Source organism: Grampus griseus, assembly GCF_964374135.1.
Source record: "Grampus griseus genome assembly, chromosome: 8".
NCBI classification, from domain to species: Eukaryota; Metazoa; Chordata; class Mammalia; order Artiodactyla; family Delphinidae; genus Grampus; species Grampus griseus.
Genome location: NC_139002.1, coordinates 71,751,951 through 71,772,164, shown reverse-complemented (window position 1 = coordinate 71,772,164; position 20,214 = coordinate 71,751,951). Strand labels below are relative to the sequence as shown.

Sequence of the window (20,214 nt, the reverse complement as noted above, 5' to 3'; positions counted from 1 at the left end):
CGTGCTCTAGTCTGTCCTGCTGTCTGGCTCTCTCCCTTGTTCCTGCCTGTTTGCTACTGGATGCTACTGCCAGACACTGTGCAGCCATCGTGGGGCCCACGCCCCTGTTGCTGGGGAGGAGGCTGCATGTGGTGTGAGGGACCTGAACTGTGGCTTCTCTGCCTGTGAGTAATGACTGCCAGGCTGGTGTGTGGTCACGTCCAAGGGCTGCGCTAACTGTCATCCTTGTTGCCACCTTGGGTCCTCGTTGGGATGCTGAGAGGTGTGTGTCAGCCTGGAGGGAGAAGGCATGGTGCCCTCTCATCTGGATAGTGCCCTGCTGACTGTCAGAGCATCTTCACACCCCTGATCTCAGTGAATTTCACAGTAGCCTGGGAGAGGTTAGGGAGGACAGGTGGGAAAGTGACTTGCCCAGGATCCCTCAGCTAGTGGCCTGCAGGCTGGAGCCAGATTCCAGGTCCTGTCTGGCACAGTGTTCTAAACTGTTTCCAAGACATGAGGGGTTGCAGGCAAGCTCCTTGAGGAGTAGCCAGACAGTCGTTCTCCTGGGCATCCCAAGCATCTTAAAGAAGATGCTGGTCCACACGAGCCTGGTCCCCCGAGCTGCACAGAAGTAGGCAGAGGACAGATGAGGAGGTTGAGGGAATTGTCACTATCCTTACCTGTCCTATTTTAGTGGGACCTGAGAGATACAGGAAATGTATTTGGAAAAATGAATATAAGGGAGCACATGCAAAAATCCTAATTTGTGAATTTGGGTGATTTTTAGTAACATTGCTCTGTCCCTCTTACTGCAGGACTGGGCTGATTGAGGAAGTAGGGATGGGTAAGGAGACAGTTTAGGGACAGAAGTAAGATCTTGCAAACCACTGGTGTCCCTGGCAGTGCTCCTTCAGGCCTTCTCATGCTTAAAAGCGCTGCCTGAACGTTTTGCATTATTTATTTTTGTTTGTTTTACATCAGAGCTCTAAACTCGGACCTTCCTAGCCCTGGCTTGCTTTGGCTTGCTGAGAGGCCCCTTAGTTGGCTGAGAAAGTGCCCGGACTCTTTTTCTTAAGCTTTCGTAGCCCCTCTCCCTCACAGTTAGCTTCTGTGATCCATTACATAGGAAGCACAAGTTCTAGGAAATCAAAGGGTCTTTTCCTTATTCTCACTGTTTCTGGTAATTATACTGAAGAACTCAACAGACTGTCAGAGATGACACAAGCAGACAGGTCTGCCTGGACCTTCCTTATCTAGCTCCTGACCCAGCCACCTTGGCTCCATGCTCAGCAGACGGAGCCAAAGCTTCCAGGAAACTTTCTGCAGCTCCTGGTGCTTATCGTTCTAGAACCCAAGGTCAAAAGGGAACCTCCCCGGGTCACCTAGGTCATCTCCATGCCTCTTCCAGGCATCCATCCGCACCCGTCAGGGGGTCATTTTCCTTCATGCATGTGAAGTGGCCCAGTGCAAAGGTTTGGAGCGTGGCATGTCCTCTTCCAGGTAGACCTCTCTAGTTCTGTCTCAGGAGCTCGCCTCCGCCTCAGCTGCTCTGCTGGCCTGGTCCTCTGGTGGGATGTGTGCTGTCTCCCTCCTCCTCCTCAAACTGTCCCCAGCCAATGGTGGGAACAAGCTGGCTTTCCCCACATGGTAGACCTGTGAGATCCACTATGCTGAGAGAGCTCTGAGCTGCGCCAAGACATGTGTGCTTCCTCTGTGGCCTGGATGTGTTGGTCTGCTGTGGTCTCTTGTCCCCGAAGCCGCACAGGTGTAAATGAGTCGCCCGTGAAGCCCTGAGTTGTGGACACCTTGGGTGTTCATAACTGGCTTTTTTCTCTCTCTGCTTCATTTGAAGGCTGACGATACCTACCTCCAGCTGAAGAAAGACCTGGAGTACCTGGACCTAAAGGTGAGTGGCTTCAGGGGTCTTGCTGTCCTGGGACACTTACCTTTCTGAGAGTGTCAGCCTCATTGGAGACCAGCCCCAAAGCCAAAGGCCTTGCAGGTCTTACAAATCTGGGTTTCAAATGAAGATGTCTCCTGTCTGAATCAGAAGGGGGATTTTTTGTTTTGGGGTTTTTGATTTTTTTCTTTGGTTGCTGTGGCTTTTGGAAATTTCATTTTTAAATTGAATATAATTGACATATAACATTGTATTAGTTCCAGATGTAGAACATAAAGATATTTGTATATATTGGGAAATGATCACAAAGCTAATTAACATCCATCACCATTCTTGGTTACAATTTTTTTTTCCTTATGATGAGACCTTTGAAGATCTACTGTCTTAGCAGCATTCAAATATGCAATACAGTATTGTTAACTGTAGTCACTATGCTGTACATTACATCCTCATGATTTATTTAGTTTATAACTGGAAGTCTGTACCTTTTAGAAGAGTCTTATTTCTCGTAGCCTCAGACTCTGGGCTCTTCTCAGTTACTTGCGAATTCTGCTGTAAGGTCTCTGGCTTACAGAATGAGGGCACGAGATCTTGCTTTCTTCCTGTCCTTGGTTAGAACCACAGGGTTCCTCCGTATAATAACCAGTTGCTTCTTCAGAGCCTCCAGTGGGGCTGGGATGGGTTTGTTTCACAGGGCGCCACTGATGTGTTTTCAGGCACAAGCAGTTTGGTGGATTGCCTGGTTTTGTAGTGGGGGGAGCAAGTGCCACATGGAATCACGTGGCTCTGAGGGGTACCGGTGTCTCCCATCCCTCCCATCCGTGTTTAGGAGATGAACGTCGGGCCCCACCCTGTAGGCGATGACGTTCAGGCTCTAAGTCAGCCTCCACCGCACAGACAGAGCTGGGAAAGCTGCTAGAGAAGCGAGAGGCATTCTGCCTGGAAGAGAGCTGCTTTTGTTCTGTTCCCACAGCTCTCTGAAAGCTCCCACTGTGAAAAGCACTTCTTATGCCTGAGCCATGACTTAAGACTGAAGGAATGTGACCTTTAATTAACTGCGGGTGTGAGAGGGCGGGCAGAGGGCCCTGCGGGAGGACACCCAGGTGACTGCGGCGGGGGACATGCCTCCCTCGGTCCCCAGTGTAACTGGCTTGAGATATTTTTAACTTGGGGATTGTCATCCAGCCTTGTAGGAGCAGGGGTAGGAACATTAGGTCCTAAGGCAGCAGAGGAGGGGCCTCCCCGCTCTGAGGCAAGATCAACACCTTTGATTAGGAATCCCTCAGTTAACTTAATGTATCTGGTAATGAGCACTTGTGCTGTATCCAGCTCTGGAGAAGCTAGGGGGGATGGAAGAGAAAAATTGAGGCTCTCTGGCCTTGAGAAACTTCCAGATGTTCTGGGTCGGGGAAAGAAAGCGTCCTGAAATAACACAGACTTTTTTTGCAATGAGCGTATAAAGATTTGTCTGGCCCAGTGCTCAGAGCTGAGATAGTGAGGATGACTGTGGCTGCGGTGCTGGGAAGGCTTCTGGAGGAGGTGGCGTGTGTCCAGAGCCTTGCAGAGCCAAGGGTTTAGGTTGGTTGACGTTAAAGGGAAGGGAACTGTGGGAGCCAGGGAGAGCCAGGGTGAGGGTGGTGTGGCTGGAAAAGTGGGGACAGATTGTCCAGAAGCTTTAGGAAGGAAGGTGCAGTGAAGAAAAGTCAGGCTTGGCTTTCAGACATGAGCAAAACAAGGAGGGGTCTCTCAGAACCAGGACGTTTTCTAGCTTACGTGGTATTCAGATCACGTAGAGCATGAGTGAGTGAGTATGGTAGTCAGGCCTCGGTACCCAGACGTGGTGGTGTGGGCCAGATGTGCAGCCCAGCCCTCCCTCGGGCGCTCTGAACCTGGGTAGGTCCTTCCACCATGCCCACCTCCCCCATCTGACCTGGAGCAGCCCCCGGCCTCCACCTGCCCTGTGTACCACCATGTCCCTGCTCCCTGGCCTCACCATGCCCGGGGCCATGCAGGTGACACAGAAGTATTTGTAGAGCATCCACGATGTACCTAGGCCTGTGGGAGAGGCGTGGCTCACAGCAGCACAGGTGTACCAGGAGACACTCTTCAGCGTGCTCGGTGCACGGTGCGAGGGGACCTCATAAAGTGCTTGAGCCAGAGTAACAGGAAATAGGTGTCTTCTGATTCCTGTTTGTGTGAGATAGCCGACCTCACAGTTGGTCCTGGAGAGAAGATCCAGCTCAGCTTGGTTTTATTTAAAGATTATAGAACTTGAGCTCAATAAAAGGGATTGAGAGAGAGAGAGAAAAACTGAGGCATAGGATAGCAGAGTAGAGCCAGGAGTCTGTGTCCTGACCGCCAACAGAAGCGGAATAACCATAGAGGGTAAAGTGTGTGTCAGTCACCATGTTTTACTTCTGTGAAATTATGTACCCGCGGCAGTAGCCCTATAAGGGAGGTGGTGTTATCTTTTTTTCACTGACTGAGGCTCAAAGAAGTAAGTGACTCTCCCAAGGCCACGTTAGTAGTTACGGGGGAGCCAGTACTTGGGAGTAGCGCTGACTCTGAAGCTGGTACTCTTAATCACCCTGCCTCCCAGCCGCTCTTACAATGCTGCTTCTACTACTGTGGACCCGAAGGTATTAAGTTTTTTGTGGAGCTGAACTGAGGTCCTTCTGCCAGGAAATATTTATGCTGTGATAGAGAAAAGGTTGCATCCTTGGGGGTGTTTTCACCAGCTAGGAGCCGTATGTGACCAAAACATTAACTAGTGATTGGAAGTTGTCACTGTTTATCTTGAAAAACAGCTGTGTTGATACCAGAATTTCCCTGGTCTTATAGCTGCTACTTCAGTTGCTAAGCTCCTCTTAGAGAACCAGTCCCCCAGTAACAGCACCAGCAGGTGAGAGACACTTGGCTTACCAGCAACATGGGTGGGAAAAGATGCTGGGGTTTGTGTTGTGTGTGAGTCATCATTCAGAAAGGCTGATATCACCTTGGCCTCCCTCCAAGAGACAGGCCTCCCTCCAAATCAGGGAGGCAGTGGGCCTGCTCTGCTCAGACCCAGCTGGGGTGTAGAGTTCCCAGATGGACGTTTCACTTCAGGATCCAGACGAGGGAAGGGCTGGAATCAAAGGAGAGGTGATGAGGGGCTGCAAGAACTGTGTCTGAGGAGTGTATTAGGCGGGATGCTTTTGTTGGCAGGTGTCCGAAACCCAAATCAGCCTGCTGAGCTACAAGGGGAATATACTGGTTCACGTAGCCAGGGCTTGCGTTCCAGGAGCTCAGGCCATGCCACCAACTGTTCCACTTTCCACACGGCCAGGGAAGAAACGTGGCCACTTGCACACTCAGGCTGGCTTCATCCCAGCCGAGCCTCCCTGTGGAGTGAAGGGTGGGGGGTTCCCTAATGGAAAGCAGACTGGGCAGAAACAAGAAACACAGCAGCAGGCAGCACAGCTACAGTGTGGTCGGTTGAAGGAGGAAGGGGGCAATGCAGGCAAGACATAGAGACAGTCTATAAGCTCTAACATGTTACCATGTGTCTTCCGTGGCTCTGAGGGGCAAGTAAGACAAGCGGATCACAGCTACAAGTAGACGGTTTTAGTTGAGTAGAAGAAAGACTTCTCTAAAAGGGCCACCACAGGTCACAGTGACCTCCCCATCACTGGGGCGCAGCTGAGGCCAGGTGAGCACTGAGTGGGATGTGACTGGATCAGGAAAACCCTCAGGCCCGTTGACTCTTGAGATCCTGTGACGTGCTAGACAAGATGAGCTGCCGCGAGCCCAGTGGGGTCCCTGAGACGAGGGCCTCGGAAGACACAACTGAATGGGCCGTGTAGCCCAGCCTGGTCATGGAGATGGTGCCAAGCACAGCCCCGCTGTGACCAGCTTCTTGTGAGAGGTCCCTCCTGAGTCCTTGTCGGGAGAGGTAAGCCTCTCTGGAGAAGGATGGTCTCCCTGCCCCCACCAGGTTGGCACAGGGTCCCCCGCGTCCCTGTCCCAAAGGCCGCAGACTTAAGGATCCAGAGCCCATGTCCCCTCCGCCTCCATCAGCTGATGCTTGGGTTCCAGAAGCCGTTGGTGGTGTTTGCCCGCATGTTGTGGAGCTTGGTCTCCTGAAGTGAGCATTCCTGCTGGGGTGCCAAGTGAGCAAATAAAAGCAGACTCCACTCTCTTAGAAGGTGCTCTGTGTTGGTGTCCTCTTTGGAAATGTTTACTTTCCTGGCATTTTACTTGGCAGTGTCAGGGTGGAAAGGGTTTCACGCTGATTAAGCATCTGTCCTTGCCTGGCAATTGTGGGGCACCCGTTGTTCATTATCTCACTTAATCCTCTCAGCACCTTTGAGCAAATAAGAATTATTATCCCCACCTTACTAATCAGGAACCCGTGTATCAGAGAGGTAACTTCTGCAAAGGTATGCAGCTGAGATTCGAACCCTGTGACCAACTTCACACCTGCCTCCTTTCTTCCGTGTGCCATGTACCTCATCTGCCCTGAAGCTGCATTCGCTGAGTTGTATTTCTGGCATTAATGTTCTGCTCTTCAGAACCCTACACTGGAGCCAGGTCTGAAGAGGGGGTATGAAGTTTCGCTGTTGTTTACGGCTTGAATTGTTTTTATGCATCTGGGAAGCACAGCTGGTAAAGTGAGGTGGGGGGAGGGCACCTGCAACCACACAGGTGGTGCCTTTTAGGTGGAGCAGATTGAAGTCAGCCCCAAAGGGGCTCTTGTCCCTAGTGAGGGACGTCATCAGTGGCTCCAGGTGCTGGCCTCTGGACTTTTCCTAACAGAGCCTGAGATGTAGGCTTCTCTGTTCAGAGTCTGTTTCCAGTTAGCTTCTGGAGCAGAGTTCTTAAGTCATGGTCTGGAGCACCATCTATCTCAGAATGATCTGGGAGCTTGATATAAAATTGCAGATCTGGGGCTTCCCTGATGGCGCAGTGGTTGAGAGTCCGCGTGCGGATGCAGGGGGCACTTCCCCGGTCCGGGAAGATCCCACATGCCGCGGAGAGGCTGGGCCCATGAGCCATGGCCGCTGAGCCTGCGCGTCCGGAGCCTGTGCTCCGCAGCGGGAGAGGCCACAACAGTGAGAGGCCCGCGTACCGCAAAAAAAAATAAAATAAAATAAAATTGCAGATCTGGAGGGTTCTGTTGGATTAGAACCGCTGGAAATGATGCCCAGAATTCTGTGTTTTTAAAATCAAGCTCTGGGGTGATTCTTGTGAACAGTAAGCAGAGGTCTTTTATTCTGAAGAGAGATTGTTAATGCTGGTCATGAACTAGAGCAATGAAAATGGATGCTTGGGTCTTACCCCTTAGAGACTCTGATTTAATTGGTAATACTCAGGTATTACTCTTTAAGAAAGAAAGACACTCCCTAGGTGTGCTAATGTGTAGGTATGGCTGAGAAACATGGTTTAAAAGCAGTGGTCCTCAAAGCGTGATCCCAGATGAACAGTGTCAGCAATTTCTGGGGCTCTGTTAGAAATGAGCAGTCTTGGCTCCCACCCCAGAGCTGCCTAGTGAGAACCTTTGGAGGTGGGGCCCAGCCCTCCAGATGATTCTGAAGCATGCTCAAGTGTGAGAACCATTTTTCAGTGGAGTGATTCCCACTCCTGGCTGCACATCAGACCCACCCAGGAGGGCTTTTAAGAATCCCAGTGCCTAGGCCCCACCCCAGGCCAATTACATCCAAGTTTTCTTGGAGTGGGACTCAGGCATCAGTCTTTTAAAGCTCCTGGGTGATCTCAGTGGTGGAGGCAGGGTTGAGATCCAGGGTCTTAGTGGGTGGGGACGGTTCCTTCTCAAAGGAGCTGGAAGCATTTGGCATCATGGGTAAGACATAGTGGTTTAGGTGTGGAGGCGAGGGTCTGAGGGACCAAAGGTGGGTGGGGCTGAGACTAATGCATGGCTCCACTCTAAACTACAGATTCAGTATCTTACAGTATGTGATGGTGGGAGGACAGGGGAAGAAGCAGTCCCCTCTTGCCTTCTGTGGCAGAACCAGGAAGGACATGGGCACTGAAATCAGCACTCTCACGAAGATCCTTCAGGCAGCGCTTATGATCCCCCATTTACGGATGAGGGAACTGAAGTCTGGAAAGGTCCACCGGCTGGGAAGCCGCATAACCAGGCTGAGACACACTCATTTGAACTGCACAACGCACATCCTCCTTAAGGTTTCCCCTTGCCAGTTCCCCAAATTCTGGCTCCTTCAAATGTCATTTGATGTCTTACCTGTTACGATTTGTTGTATTTGCCTTTTTGTTTGGAACAGATAAAAAATAATGAACCTTTGATCAACGTGCTTTACAAAGTGCTGAAGAAGTCAGCACAGGGCTGTCGGCCCAGGAGAAGCGTAAGATGATCTGATCTGTATCTCCAGGCGGGGCCATTCCATTGCTTCTGGCTCAGTGCCGACTCCATCACTTGCTTCACCAGGGGCTCTCCTGACCGCCTCCAGGCTTCCCGCGAGTCATTTCGGTTTATTTTCTGTCTCTTGAAGCTCCCTCAGCGTTTTGGCTGGTGCACGAGGCTGAGCCTCTCATCCGTAGCGTTTTGTGACTCCATCTTTTGCGCTGCCATTGGGGGCGGGGGGGGGGGTGGGGCTTGCCTAGCTTGCCACCAGCTTGTGTTGTGTCCCCATCCTCGCTCGTCTGCCTTCATGGTGAGGGCTGCCCTAGAGCCTGGGTTCCTTGGGAGGGAGCAGCAGTTCCTGGTCACCTTGGAGGAGCTGGGGTGTCCCAAGATTCCACCGTGGCCCAGGGATCAGGGTGGCTCTTCTTCAGGGCAGGGTGTTGATGTTTGAAAACGTTCTGGAGCTGGACTAGAACAAAACGCCCACCTCCCCACCATCCACCCTTTGAGAGATGCAGAGGTAGTGCCTGAAACGTGGCCAGCTTTTACAGCATTCCAAGGGAGGCTGCAGGTTGGAAAGCGGGAGCTGTGTCCAGTCATCTTGAGCCCTGCATATAGGTGTCTTGGGATGTGCTGGAGGGGAGTAAGGTGCCTGGGAGGCCTTTAATTGCTTTCCGACGTGGAGACTCTCTCAGATGGATGAGTGCCCACTAACTTTCACTTTTTCTGGTGACAGAGCTGCTAGGGACCCATAGTTGATGTTTTGAATGGATTTAAACATTGCTATCACAAATGTGCAATTTTAAAAGGAAAATGAGGTGGAATATACTGTTTGTGGCTGTGTCTTAGAAGCCTCAGCTCTCTGGAACAAAGCTAAATTCAGAAGCTTCAAGGGCCTGTGAGTTGTGTAAACACTGTCACGAAGCCCCTGCTCTAAACCCTGTGACCTTTACTCCACAGAAAGAGGTCTCAGGCCCTGAGCATAGCCAGCTCACCTCGTTTTGTCACATTCACAGACTCACTAAGCAAACGCTTCTCACGCCGGGCCCTGGGCTGGGCTTTGACGGTACAGAGAAAATACATCACAGTCCCCACAGTCCCTCCTAATTAGGTTATTGTCAAGTGAGGGGAGACAACAGATCATCTGCTAAGGCCCATGATAATGGCAGACACAAGGGGTGGGAGGATGTCCCTTGTTGGGTACCAAACCCAGATGGAGGGAGGGAGACAGGGAAGAGCAGCAAGTGTGTCCCTTCTGCTGAGTTTCTAATCCTCATAGACTCAGTCATTTGAACTCCTAATTCATAGCACCTTAAAAGCAGCACATTAAAAGGGGACAAAGACAAAGTTACTTCTTAGGAAAGAGGGAGTGCTCATATCCTGAGAGAGAGAAGAAACATTATAAGTCAATCTGAAATGGAAATGAAAGCGCAGACATTTGGGAGCATTTAGCTAGATAGGCAAATAGTCCTAATCACGAACTTCTAAGAAATTCTATATTACTGATTTTTGTAATGACTCTGATTCATCCCCCAAAAGGTTGCATTTATATTCAGTGTTCTGTGAAGGTAGTAAAGGACATACTTTTAGAAAGCTTTCCATCAAAACGTTTAAAAGACAGCTTTCTGAAAGTGCCCTTTTTGTGCAGAAATACCTCATTCCTCGCCTGATGGTGCTGGATAAATGAGGCATTGCTCAGTTAGACTCTCTGCCTTGCTATTTCAGTATCAAAAACATATCATCTGGAAGAAGCTTCAGTGACCATAAAGGGAAGAGTTTTGCTAAAAGGAGAAGTCCCCAAAGAATTATCTCAATTTGAAAATGATTGCTTCCTAGGAAGCGAGGCAAGGGTCAGCCCCTTGGAGAGTAGACAAGCTTACGGCGCCTCACTTTGGCAAAGGACTGTGACCCAGAGTGAAGACTCCCCTACCTCTACCTGCTAGGGTCCCAAGTCCTGCCTGGGAAATTCAACACCTGCCTGGTTGTTGGTGGTTCACCAGGATTACTTCCCCTTCCTCGCTTCCCACACTGCGCCCCCGACCCTTGCAGGAGCCAGCATTTTTGTGGATTGTTGCTGCGGTCAGTGTGTTCTGTGACTGTGTGTATGGTTGTATGTACACAAAATTTGCCAGTTTGAAGAGCAGAATTTGGCTGGAGTTCTACTTTTTCTACAACTGACCTACATGTATTTCCCTTTCACCTACCTGTGAGGCAATAATCAATTTGCCGAGTGCATTCCAGTGTGCCAGGCCTTCCGTTCGGGGCTGACTTTACCAACATAAAGGAGACAGTGGTCCCTATCCTCTACTGTGCCGCCAAAGGGAGCAGGGGAATGAGTGGGGGCGGGTCTGCAGCCCAGGCTCAGCCTTCCGCTCAGGGCGTGGAGAGGGCTTCTCCCTTGACCTTTAGATTTGGGCACGTGGTCCGCTTGAGTTTTGAGGGGAATGTTTGCTAATATATCTCTGCTTCTGATTCACACTCACAAACTTAACGGAGTAGGGAGAAAGTGAGGGCCATTTCTCCAGCAGCTGTGTGTCCCTCCATACTGGGACCCTCTGCATAGCTAGCTCTGCTATAGCTAGCTCCATCCTCCATTTCTCTGGTCAGATCTGCAAAATGGAGTTCAGCCAGACGGCCTCCCCTACAAGGGGCACGTTTGACCTGGCCATCCCTGACCATGGTTTGGCCATGGGGGTACATCTATGAAAATGGTTCCCCTGCCCCTGCACAGTTTTTGACGAAGAAGGAGATTTGGAGGAAATGAAAACACGGACTAAAAGAGTTAGTGTTTCACTTCATAGGTGTCAGTGAGAGATGGGCAACGTGTCGCCCACGCTGGGTCTAGGGAAAGATGGCAAATGTTGTGAAATTCCACTGGCTTCTAAGTTTGGGTGATTTTTGTCTACTGCTTTGTGGTTTCCTTTCTTGAGAGGACAGGGTAGCTTGTAACTTGTATTGCAAGTACAGCTATTCAGGGATCAGTTGAAAACCTCAGCCAGGAACAATCCAGGTTTCTTCTCTTGGCCAGATCCTTTTCCCAAATAGGAGAAGAGTGAGGAAGGCTGATCTTAGTCATGGGGAGGTGGGCTGTTCAGACTTCCTTGAAGTAAGGCTCAACGATGCCCAAGGGATTTGCTAGTTCTTCTTGGTCCACCCATCCTATGGCCCTGGGCGGGGTCGTGGACTTCTGTTAATTATGTTTGACCCCAGGTTTAGTAGCAAAACTCTCTTATCAGTGGCGAATCTTCCAAGATTCATACTGAACTCACTTGGGGCAAATTTAAGCCTTTACAGTTGATGATACTGTAACTTGAAAGTCTGTGTTTTCTTCAATTTGAGAAATTTACAAGTACTACTAAAAGATCTCAAAAAGGTTTTCTTTTTTCCCTGAAATGAAATAAGCATAAAAATAAAGCAGGTATTGCCCAAGTTTTTGCCCTTTCCATGCCGTGACCCTACCTGCCACTGACGAGACTTCCACACCTGTCCGTTGTAGGGGTAACTTTCCTTCTTGACTTCTGATTCCGAACCCCGTGGTTAAACCTCCTTTAAATTGTTCACCTCCCAGATGACAGGCCGGGATCTTCTCAAGGACCGAAGTCTGAGGCCAGTGAAGATTGCCGAGAGTGACATTGACGTGAGTGAGCAGAGTAACAGGCTGACCCCTCACCTGCCTGCTGCCTCCAGACCCAGGGTGGGCAGCTTCGGGCAGGGTTTGGATGGCTCTGTAGCCAAAGGCTTTTGGATCATGCTCCAAGGCCATGGCCTTTTCTCATCATCCCAGGCCCTCTCCAACCTGTTCTTGTTCACAGGTTAAACTGAGCGTCTTCTGTGAACAAGACAGGATCCTCCAGGACTTGGAAGACAAGATACGAGCCCTCAAGGAGAACAAAGTATGTATCGGTTTTGCGTAGTCTTGGGCTGGGTGGCAGGGGTTTTGTCATCCTGTGTTTCCTCAGTATAGACTGGACTCTCATGTTAGTACTGGACAACAGATGTCTGTTTATCCAGAACAACATCTTTGAATTTAAAGGGTATTTCTTGTGGAGTTTCTGTCTGAACCCAGAGGAAACCTTATAGGGAGACCTCAGCCTACTTATTCCAAGTACTACCTCCCTGACCTTAATTCTGCTCTGGGCCACCCCCACCTCTCCCTGGAAGCCCTGTGAGGTGAGCCTGGGAGAGTACGGCTCCACTGGCTTGCAGTGATGACCCCAGGCTCCTGAACCCCAGGGAAGCGGGGGCTGCCTTGGAGAAAGTGGCCAGAGTCGTAGCAGGGCAGAGGCTCTCACTTCCTAAAGCTCCTTTCCTCTAAGGATCTGGGCCATAGGGGAAGCAAGTCTGGTCGGGAGGGGAGGAATAGGCTGGTAGCCACTGATGTTTGGTCTCTTAGACACTTCGTGTGAATTTTTTCTTTTCCGCATTTTAACAAGGCATTATGTTTGTGACGCTCAAGGTTTATAAATAACATGGCCTTTTTATTCAAGTGCTTAGAGAGTTTTCCATCTGTTCTTTGATTTAGCCTCATAGTTTATCCCCTAAGGAGTGGACGGCCTAATGCCCAGTTTATGGATGAGGAAACAGGCACAGAGCTGTTAGGTGATTTGTCCCAGGAGGCCACCCAACGGGCAGAGTCAGAGCTGGAATCAGAGGCCTTGACTCTCAGGCCCCTAGCTGGGTGCTGGCCCCTGGCCCCTTCAGCCTCGGTTAGATCCAGCAGGTTTGCTTAGTTCCTGGCGTGGCGTGGCGGGGTTGGAGGGGACGGCCTCCTGGGAATGTTCTGCCATTCTCTTGCTCTTTGGCCCCGGTCTGTCTGGTGCAGGATCAGCTGGAATCCGTGCTGGAGGTGTTGCACAGGCAGATGGAGCAGTACCGAGACCAGCCCCAGCACCTGGAGAAGATTGCCTACCAGCAGAGGCTGCTGCAGGAGGACCTTGTCCACATCCGGGCAGAGCTCTCCAGAGAGTCCACTGTGCGTAGAGGGTGTGGAGGGTGGCAGACGCTCCCCTGCCCTCCCCAGCATGGGCTGGCCAGGGGGCTGCTTTTCTCACCTCCCAAGCTGTAGTGGAGTTGGTGGCTGGGGGCGAGAGTCTTGGCATAGGAGAACGCCTCCAGGCTGCCTCCTAACAGTAGCTTACCTTGTCTCTACCGGTGCCTTAAGGTGCTTTCTGCCAGTGACTCCTGGGTGGCTACAGCGACACCCAAGGGGTCAGATGTTTGAGAGCAGCCTGCAAGACTGTTCCCCTGATCTGTGTACAGTTAACTCTGAGACGTCAGAATTTCTACTCTTTTATTTGTCTATCTGATGTGGTACAGGCCTCTTCTGCCAGAGCTGGGAACCAAAGCATCCCCAAGGGTGGGAGAGGGGACGGTGCAGGTGGCCTGTCTGTCTCCCCAGGCCTGCCTGAGACCCACCAGGCTCCCCTTCCCTCTTCCCCTGTCGGGTCAGCAGTGGTCAGGAGCACAGGTGCTCACGGGGCCTTCTGAAGGGTGGGCGTGGCATAACGAAGAATCAGAAGCATTTCCTTGGCCAACAGGAGATGGAAAATGCCTGGAATGAATACCTGAAGTTAGAGAGAGATGTGGAGCGGCTGAAGCAGACCCTGCAGGAACGACACAGAAGAGCCTTTTTTTTCCAGGTGACCCAAGGGTTCTTCATCCCTTCTGAGCTCTGATTTCTTCTTGGAGTCTTCACCTGTGGGGGATGTTAGCCCTACCCAGGCGCCTTCTCTTTTTGCACCTGGACTCAGCCTGCTCACCACCCCAAGCGCTCCCTTGGGGAGCCCTTGCCCCAGCCAGGCTGTCGTGAGAAGCCTCGCCTCAGCTCCCCCTGCCTCTTTGCTCTCAAAGACAAGCTCCTGGGCATTTTTCTAAGGGTTTTACTACTGATCATTTGGGGAAACAGCCCCAAGGGGAGACAGTAGTGACCTAACCTTGCAGATACTTGAGGGTGATCTGTGTTCCTGGTTCTCGGCCCTGCCTTGGGTTCCTAGCTACTCACTTAGCAGCAGGAAGCCCCGCCTCCTTCCCTCCCGGACTCCTGAGGATAGATGTTATCAAGCCTTCACCTGATCAGTAGTGTGAATTCAGGCCAGGTGGGGTGATACCCATTGCTGTGGCCCCTGCCTCACTCAGGAAAGGCAGCCTTAGAGCCCTGCCTTCTCTGCCCTAAAACCAGGCTGCCCCGTTGATAGCTACCTCTGCCTCCAAAGCTGAGAGGAAGAAAGGCCCTGTGTGGTTTTCCTTCTTCCAGGTTGGGTCCTCCAGCTGCCAGTGTTCCCCCATTGGGTGCCCAACCAGGCTTCTCCCCCACACTCAAAGTTTTGAAAATGGAAAATAGCCTGCTTTTGAACCTAACTTCAGATCTGTATCTCTTCTTTCAGGACCCTGACATAAATTCTATTTATTTGAATTCAGCAAGCATTAACTGAGGGTTCTTGTGTACAAGGCAGCCTGTTGGGCCAGTCGGGGGGCCAGGCTTGCTAATTCTAGCCAAGCCTCTTCATTCAAGTGACTTAATGAATGTGTTGACTCTCTTCACATCAGCATCACCCCAGAAAACTGAAGGAATTCAGGAGGAGGTTTAGGTTTGTGGACCAGGAGGCTTTTCCCAGGCCCTGCTATGCTTCCACTCACCTCCACTCAGCGCTCTAGAGCTGGTCCCAGAGAGCCTGGTCTAGGAGTATGTGGAGGAGACTCTTGCCTGTAGTTCAGGGTTGGCCTGTGAGGTCACGCAGAACTTGTCTGTCTCCTGTGGCTGTTGGGTTTTTCCCATAATTTCCCTTCATTTGAGCTAACATTTTCCTCTTCTTTTTGTATCCCCAGTATTTAGCATAGTGGCTTGAAAATAAATAGGTGAATATTGTTGGCAAAGTCCTTTAAACAATTGTTTCTAGTTACTAGTTCCTTGAACTGTTCGGTCTCATTAGACTTATCTTCTTGAACTTCAACCATCCTCATTAATTTCAGCCATAATTTTTTTTTTTAGCTTTTCATTCCTTATGTTTCTTTAATTATACAGAAAACACATAAATGCATCTCCCTGGAAAGTCCAAACAATGAGAAGCAAAACTAAAACAGGACACAAAAGCTCCTCCTCCCTCCTTCCCTTCTCTGCCCAGTCCCTCACCTTCCCAGCATGTAATCAGTGCCATCGGTTCGCAGTGTTGCCTTCCAGACCATTTTCTGTGCATTTCCAAACGTATGCACGTACATAGTATCATATAATTTATTTGGGGGAGGGAGTTGGGCTTACTTAAACAGGAATCATACTTACACACATTGTTTGGTAACTTGCTTTTTTGTCATAACTGTATGTAATGGAAATCTTTCCAAGAAAGATACCCCCAAGTTTATGCTGCCCTGTATGGTAGCTATTTAAATTTAAACATAAATTAATTAAAATTAACTGAATTAAAAATATATTCCTTAGCCACACCAGAATTATTTCATGTGGCTAGTGGCTTTCTGTATTGGACAGCACAGATTATGGAAGATTTACCTAATCTCAGAAATTGTGTTAGACATTGTTGGTCTTGATGCTACAGGTTTCATAGTGTGTGGATATCCCATACTTTATTTAGCCATTCCTCTTCTGATGGGCATTTAAATTATTTGCAGTGTTTTGCTTTTATAAATGGTATCACAGTGAGCATCTATGTAACTGCCTTTAGAGCTTGTTTATGAGCATTTATCTAAGATAGGCTCCTAGGAGTGGACTTGTTGGGTTGACTTGAGTGTACATCTTAAATGTTGGCAGATACCGCCAAATCACCCTCTAAAAGGCTGCACTCATTTGCCCTCCCGCCCATAGTGCATGAGAGTACTGAACCTGTTTACCCACATCCTTGCCAACACTTGATGTTATCGGTATTCTTAGTTTTTGCCAGTTTGCGTGCTGAAAAAGGACATCATGTTTTCATCTGCATTCATTTAATTACTAGTAGGTTAAACATCTTTTTTTATGATTATTGGCTATTTGTATTTCTACTGTGCCTTACTTCGTGGTAATGTAACATACAGCAGGCCCAGGATCCTTTTCTCCCTCCAGAAAACAAATGGGTGCCGTGTATAGGTCTTGTCACGGACCTCCTAGAGAACTTAGCCCTGTAAGTCACTAGGAGATGGGCCAGTCTGAAGCCTGGTCCCTGCAGCTTGATTTCCACCTAGCCTAGTGGCATTGCTCATGCTTTCCCTGAGTGCCACAATGACCCGGGAAGCTCACAAAGCCTTTCTTTGAGCCGGTTCTGTGCTAACTGCTTCGGTGTAATTCTAGGCCAGGCAAGCTGTTAGAGTCCTGAATAAATCATTGACGCTGGAGATAGGCTTGCAGCCCCATATGCAAATTCTCAGCAGTGGGGCTTGGAAACTCACCCCTCTTTAGCCAGGGTTGGCTGTGAGAAAACCCATAGCCTTTTGAGTAAAGATGAGTAGCTTTATTTATGAAGATCCTCATGGCCACCCAAGCAGGGAAACCAGAGGGTAAGAGAACTTCCAGGTAACCCTGAGAGTCAGTGAGAGGTGAGGCTACGTGTAGGTGTCCCTACGTCTGGACAGTGAGTTCAAACCTTTGCTGAATGTAGTACATTGGAGCCTTCCTGCTCGGTGTGATGTGAGGATACAGGTATGAAACCCCACTCTCGTGTTCCCCAAAAGCTTCCTTCACCTTGTCGTTAAGTTCTGAAATTCCATCGTCCTTGGATTGAAGTTCTCTGGCCTTTGCTTCTCTCTGCTCTTCTCTTACACGTTGAGGTGACAGGCAAAATGGGGGCAGGATTGTGAACTGACAGGTAGAAGTACGCCAGGTAGACTGCCAGGGGAGGAAAGAGAGAGAGAGGGAGAGATGATCTTAACCCCATGCTCCTTCTTCACCTGTTCCCAAACACTCTGCTTGGGGACCTCAGCTCTAGAGATAATCTTGTTAGCTCAGTAACATGTCTGTTTTAGGACACTCGTTCTTTAGTGGGGAGCTGAGCATTAAGCCTGTTATTTGCTTATCAGCCCTGAGGATGTGCACTGGCGTTGGAAGGGTGGAGAGAGTATGAGAGTGTGAGCTCCCCTTAGGAGGGAGGCTTCAGACGTCTGTTGTTATGCCTGTTAGATAGTATTTGATCAGGGAATTTTATGTGATTGGTCCTTTATTTATTCAGCGTACATGTACTGAGAACCTGCTCACTGCCCAGCCCTGTGGGGATGTATCCAGGATCAGTGGTCCATAAATATCACACACGTGAGAACTCTTCCAATTGAGGCCAGCGATGTACCTGGAAAGGAGATAGGGGTGTGGAGCCTTCCTTTTTAAGTCCATGGGGTGGGACCATGATAATTTTTTAAAAAAGAATACCATATCTGATGTTTACACAACTCGATTAAAAGGTGCCCACGACCCTTTAATCACAGCAGACCCTGCTCACCTCTTTCTAGGGCCTCTTCCCTGGTGGTTTGGGTGTAGCTTCTCAGAGTTTGCGCATGGTTGTATAGCCTGCCTCTTTTCCCATCGTACTTTTAAAAAAAAAATAACAGCTTTATCATGTAATTCACATACCATAAAATTCACTATTTTAAAGTATGTAATTCACTGATTTTTTTTTTTTTTTTTTAGCACATTCACAGAGTTGGGTAACCATCCCCACAGTCAGTTGTGTAACATTTCCATCAAGCCCCCAAAGCAACCCGGTACCCATTTACAGTCACTCCCCACCCCCACCCCAACTTTCTACCCCTGCTCTAGCCAAGGACTAATCTACTTCCTGTCTTTATGGACTTAATCTATTCTGGACGGTTCCTATGAATGAAATCATACAGGATGTGGCACCTTGTGTCCGGCTTCTTTCACTTAGCATCATGTTTCCAAGGTTCATCCATGTGGTAGCAGACATAGTACTTCATTCCTTTTTACTGCCACATAATATCCACTGCCCCTTATACTAAATCCCACACCCCAAGATTCAGCTCTGTCTTCAAAAAGATGCCCTTTATGTTCTAGGGATGGTGTAACCTCTAGTCCTTGCCTTCTCTTCCCTTCTGCCGTGGTTGCCTAAGACAGTCTTTTTTTAAATTGTAAAATATACGTAGCATAAAAACTTACCTAACCATTTTTAAGTGTACAGTTTGGTCCTGTTAAGTGGATTCACATTGTTGTACAGCCAATCTCCAGAAATGTTTTTCATCTTGAAAAACTGCAACTCTGTACACATTAAACAACAATCTGCATTCCCCCCTCCCCCCAGCCAAAAGTGGAGCTCTGTACCCATTAACAAAACAATCCCTGTTCCCCCTCGTCCCAGCCTCTGGCAACCACCCTTCTATTTTTCTGTCTCTGAATTTGGCTACTTTAGATAACCTCATATAAGTGGAATCATACAGTATTTAAGGGAGTCTATTTTTAAGTGAGGTGGAAACAGGAAAGGCAGACTGTGAGAGCTTCTCTGAAACTTCTCCCCTGGACCCTGGGCTTCTTTCACGTCTGCACTTGCCCAGGAAGCCATGAAGCAGGCTTGGCTGTAGACCTGGTGGAGTTTCCAAAGGGTATACTGCCCCCCAGGGTGAGGGGCTCTGTCTGAATGACAGCAGAAGTCCTAAGAAGAAACTTCTGGTGAGGAGCTAAGAAGGAAGTGAACCCACTGCCTCCTCTTTCTCAGGAGAAATCGCAGATACAGAAGGATCTCTGGAGGATCGAAGATGTCACTGCAGGCCTGAGTGCAAATAAAGAGAACTTCAGAATCCTGGTGGAATCGGTCAAAAATCCGGGTGAGCGGGCCATCTTCCTGGGGGTGGGGGTGGTGGAGGCCAGCGCCTGGAGCCTGGGGGATGGCCCCTGGGGAGGTCGGGCCTTCGTGGCCTAAGTCACTCCCCTTGTCCTCTGAGGAAGAGGGTCTTTGTTTCATCGCACCCTTTGCTTCTCTCCACACCCCTCAGAGAGGAAAACAGTGCCTTTGTTTCCTTACCCGCCTGTGCCTTCAATCTCCTCTTCTGAGAGCAAGCCGTCCCTGCTGCCCAGCCCTCCCACCAGCCCCATGCGGACCCCTCTGGAGGTTCGACTCTTCCCCCAGCTGCAAACCTACGTGCCGTACCGACCTCACCTGCCCCAGCTGAGGAAGGTGATGTCTCCCCTTCAGTCACCAACCAAGACGAAGCCCAAAGTTGTGAGTATTGATGACCAGGAGCTGGGCGCTGTCGTTTCCTCTCTGGCAGACGATTGTCCTTGTCTGTCCTCAGGTCCTCTTCTCTTGGGAGAGAAGCTTTTAGGGAAGCTTGGGGAGACAGACCAGCCAGAGTCCTGAGGGGTTCCTGAGCCATGAGCAGTTAAGGAGAGGTAGGGGCTCCTGCCGTTGTGCTTAGTCTCCCAGAACTGGAAGGGCCCTTAGAGGCGATCTAGCCCACTCTCCCATTTTGCAGCTGGGAAAACTGAAGCCTAGCAAGAGGCAGTGACTGCACTGAGTAGGGTAGAATTTGTGATCTGCATCGTGCAGAGAAGTGTGTGGCTGCCCCATGCAGGGCTCCGTGCAAACCTGCGGTTTGGGCAGTGAGCTCATCTTAGCAGAAGAGTATCCTTATCTCCACCTGCAGCTGAGGATCGTGCTGGGTGGTGAGGATACATGTGATCTTCACAGTAACCTCCTGGAGTACAGACAGGAAGGTCAGCATCTCCATCCCACAGATAAGAGAACTGAGGCCCAAGGTGTTAAAATTTGCATGAGGTCTCCATATTAGTTAGTGGATCCAATCCACATCTCCTGACCATTCTTTGTGCCATCTGACATGTAACTGGACATGCAGCCCTGGTCCTCAGGTTAGGTATGTGGCCTGTGTGGTTGCCTGGGCCAACACTTTGGCTTGCCTGGCATAGAGGGGCCATGCCTTTGGCTGAGTCTGGGAGCACAGAAGACTCTAAGGAAATAAAAGATGTGGTCAAGTACTGTGATAGCTCATGTTCCCAGGGCAGGCCAGCCTTGGCTGGAAAACATGAGGG

At 49.8% G+C, this 20,214-nt stretch overlaps 1 protein-coding gene across 2 annotated transcripts in view; it reads left to right on the top strand.

Annotated features, from left to right (window-relative positions):
- The window catches only part of PLEKHA7 (pleckstrin homology domain containing A7), a gene marked incomplete at both ends in the record, with an annotated part of 207,139 nt that overhangs the window by 173,064 nt on the left and 13,861 nt on the right, over positions 1-20,214 (top strand). For both annotated transcript variants that reach the window (XM_082660876.1, XM_082660877.1), the window contains 7 exons: positions 1,835-1,888; positions 11,812-11,880; positions 12,056-12,136; positions 13,066-13,215; positions 13,781-13,882; positions 18,884-18,992; positions 19,161-19,387. In XM_082660876.1, coding sequence (XP_082517002.1) covers positions 1,835-1,888; positions 11,812-11,880; positions 12,056-12,136; positions 13,066-13,215; positions 13,781-13,882; positions 18,884-18,992; positions 19,161-19,387 — 792 coding nt within the window. The remainder of the gene's footprint in view (positions 1-1,834; positions 1,889-11,811; positions 11,881-12,055; positions 12,137-13,065; positions 13,216-13,780; positions 13,883-18,883; positions 18,993-19,160; positions 19,388-20,214) is intronic.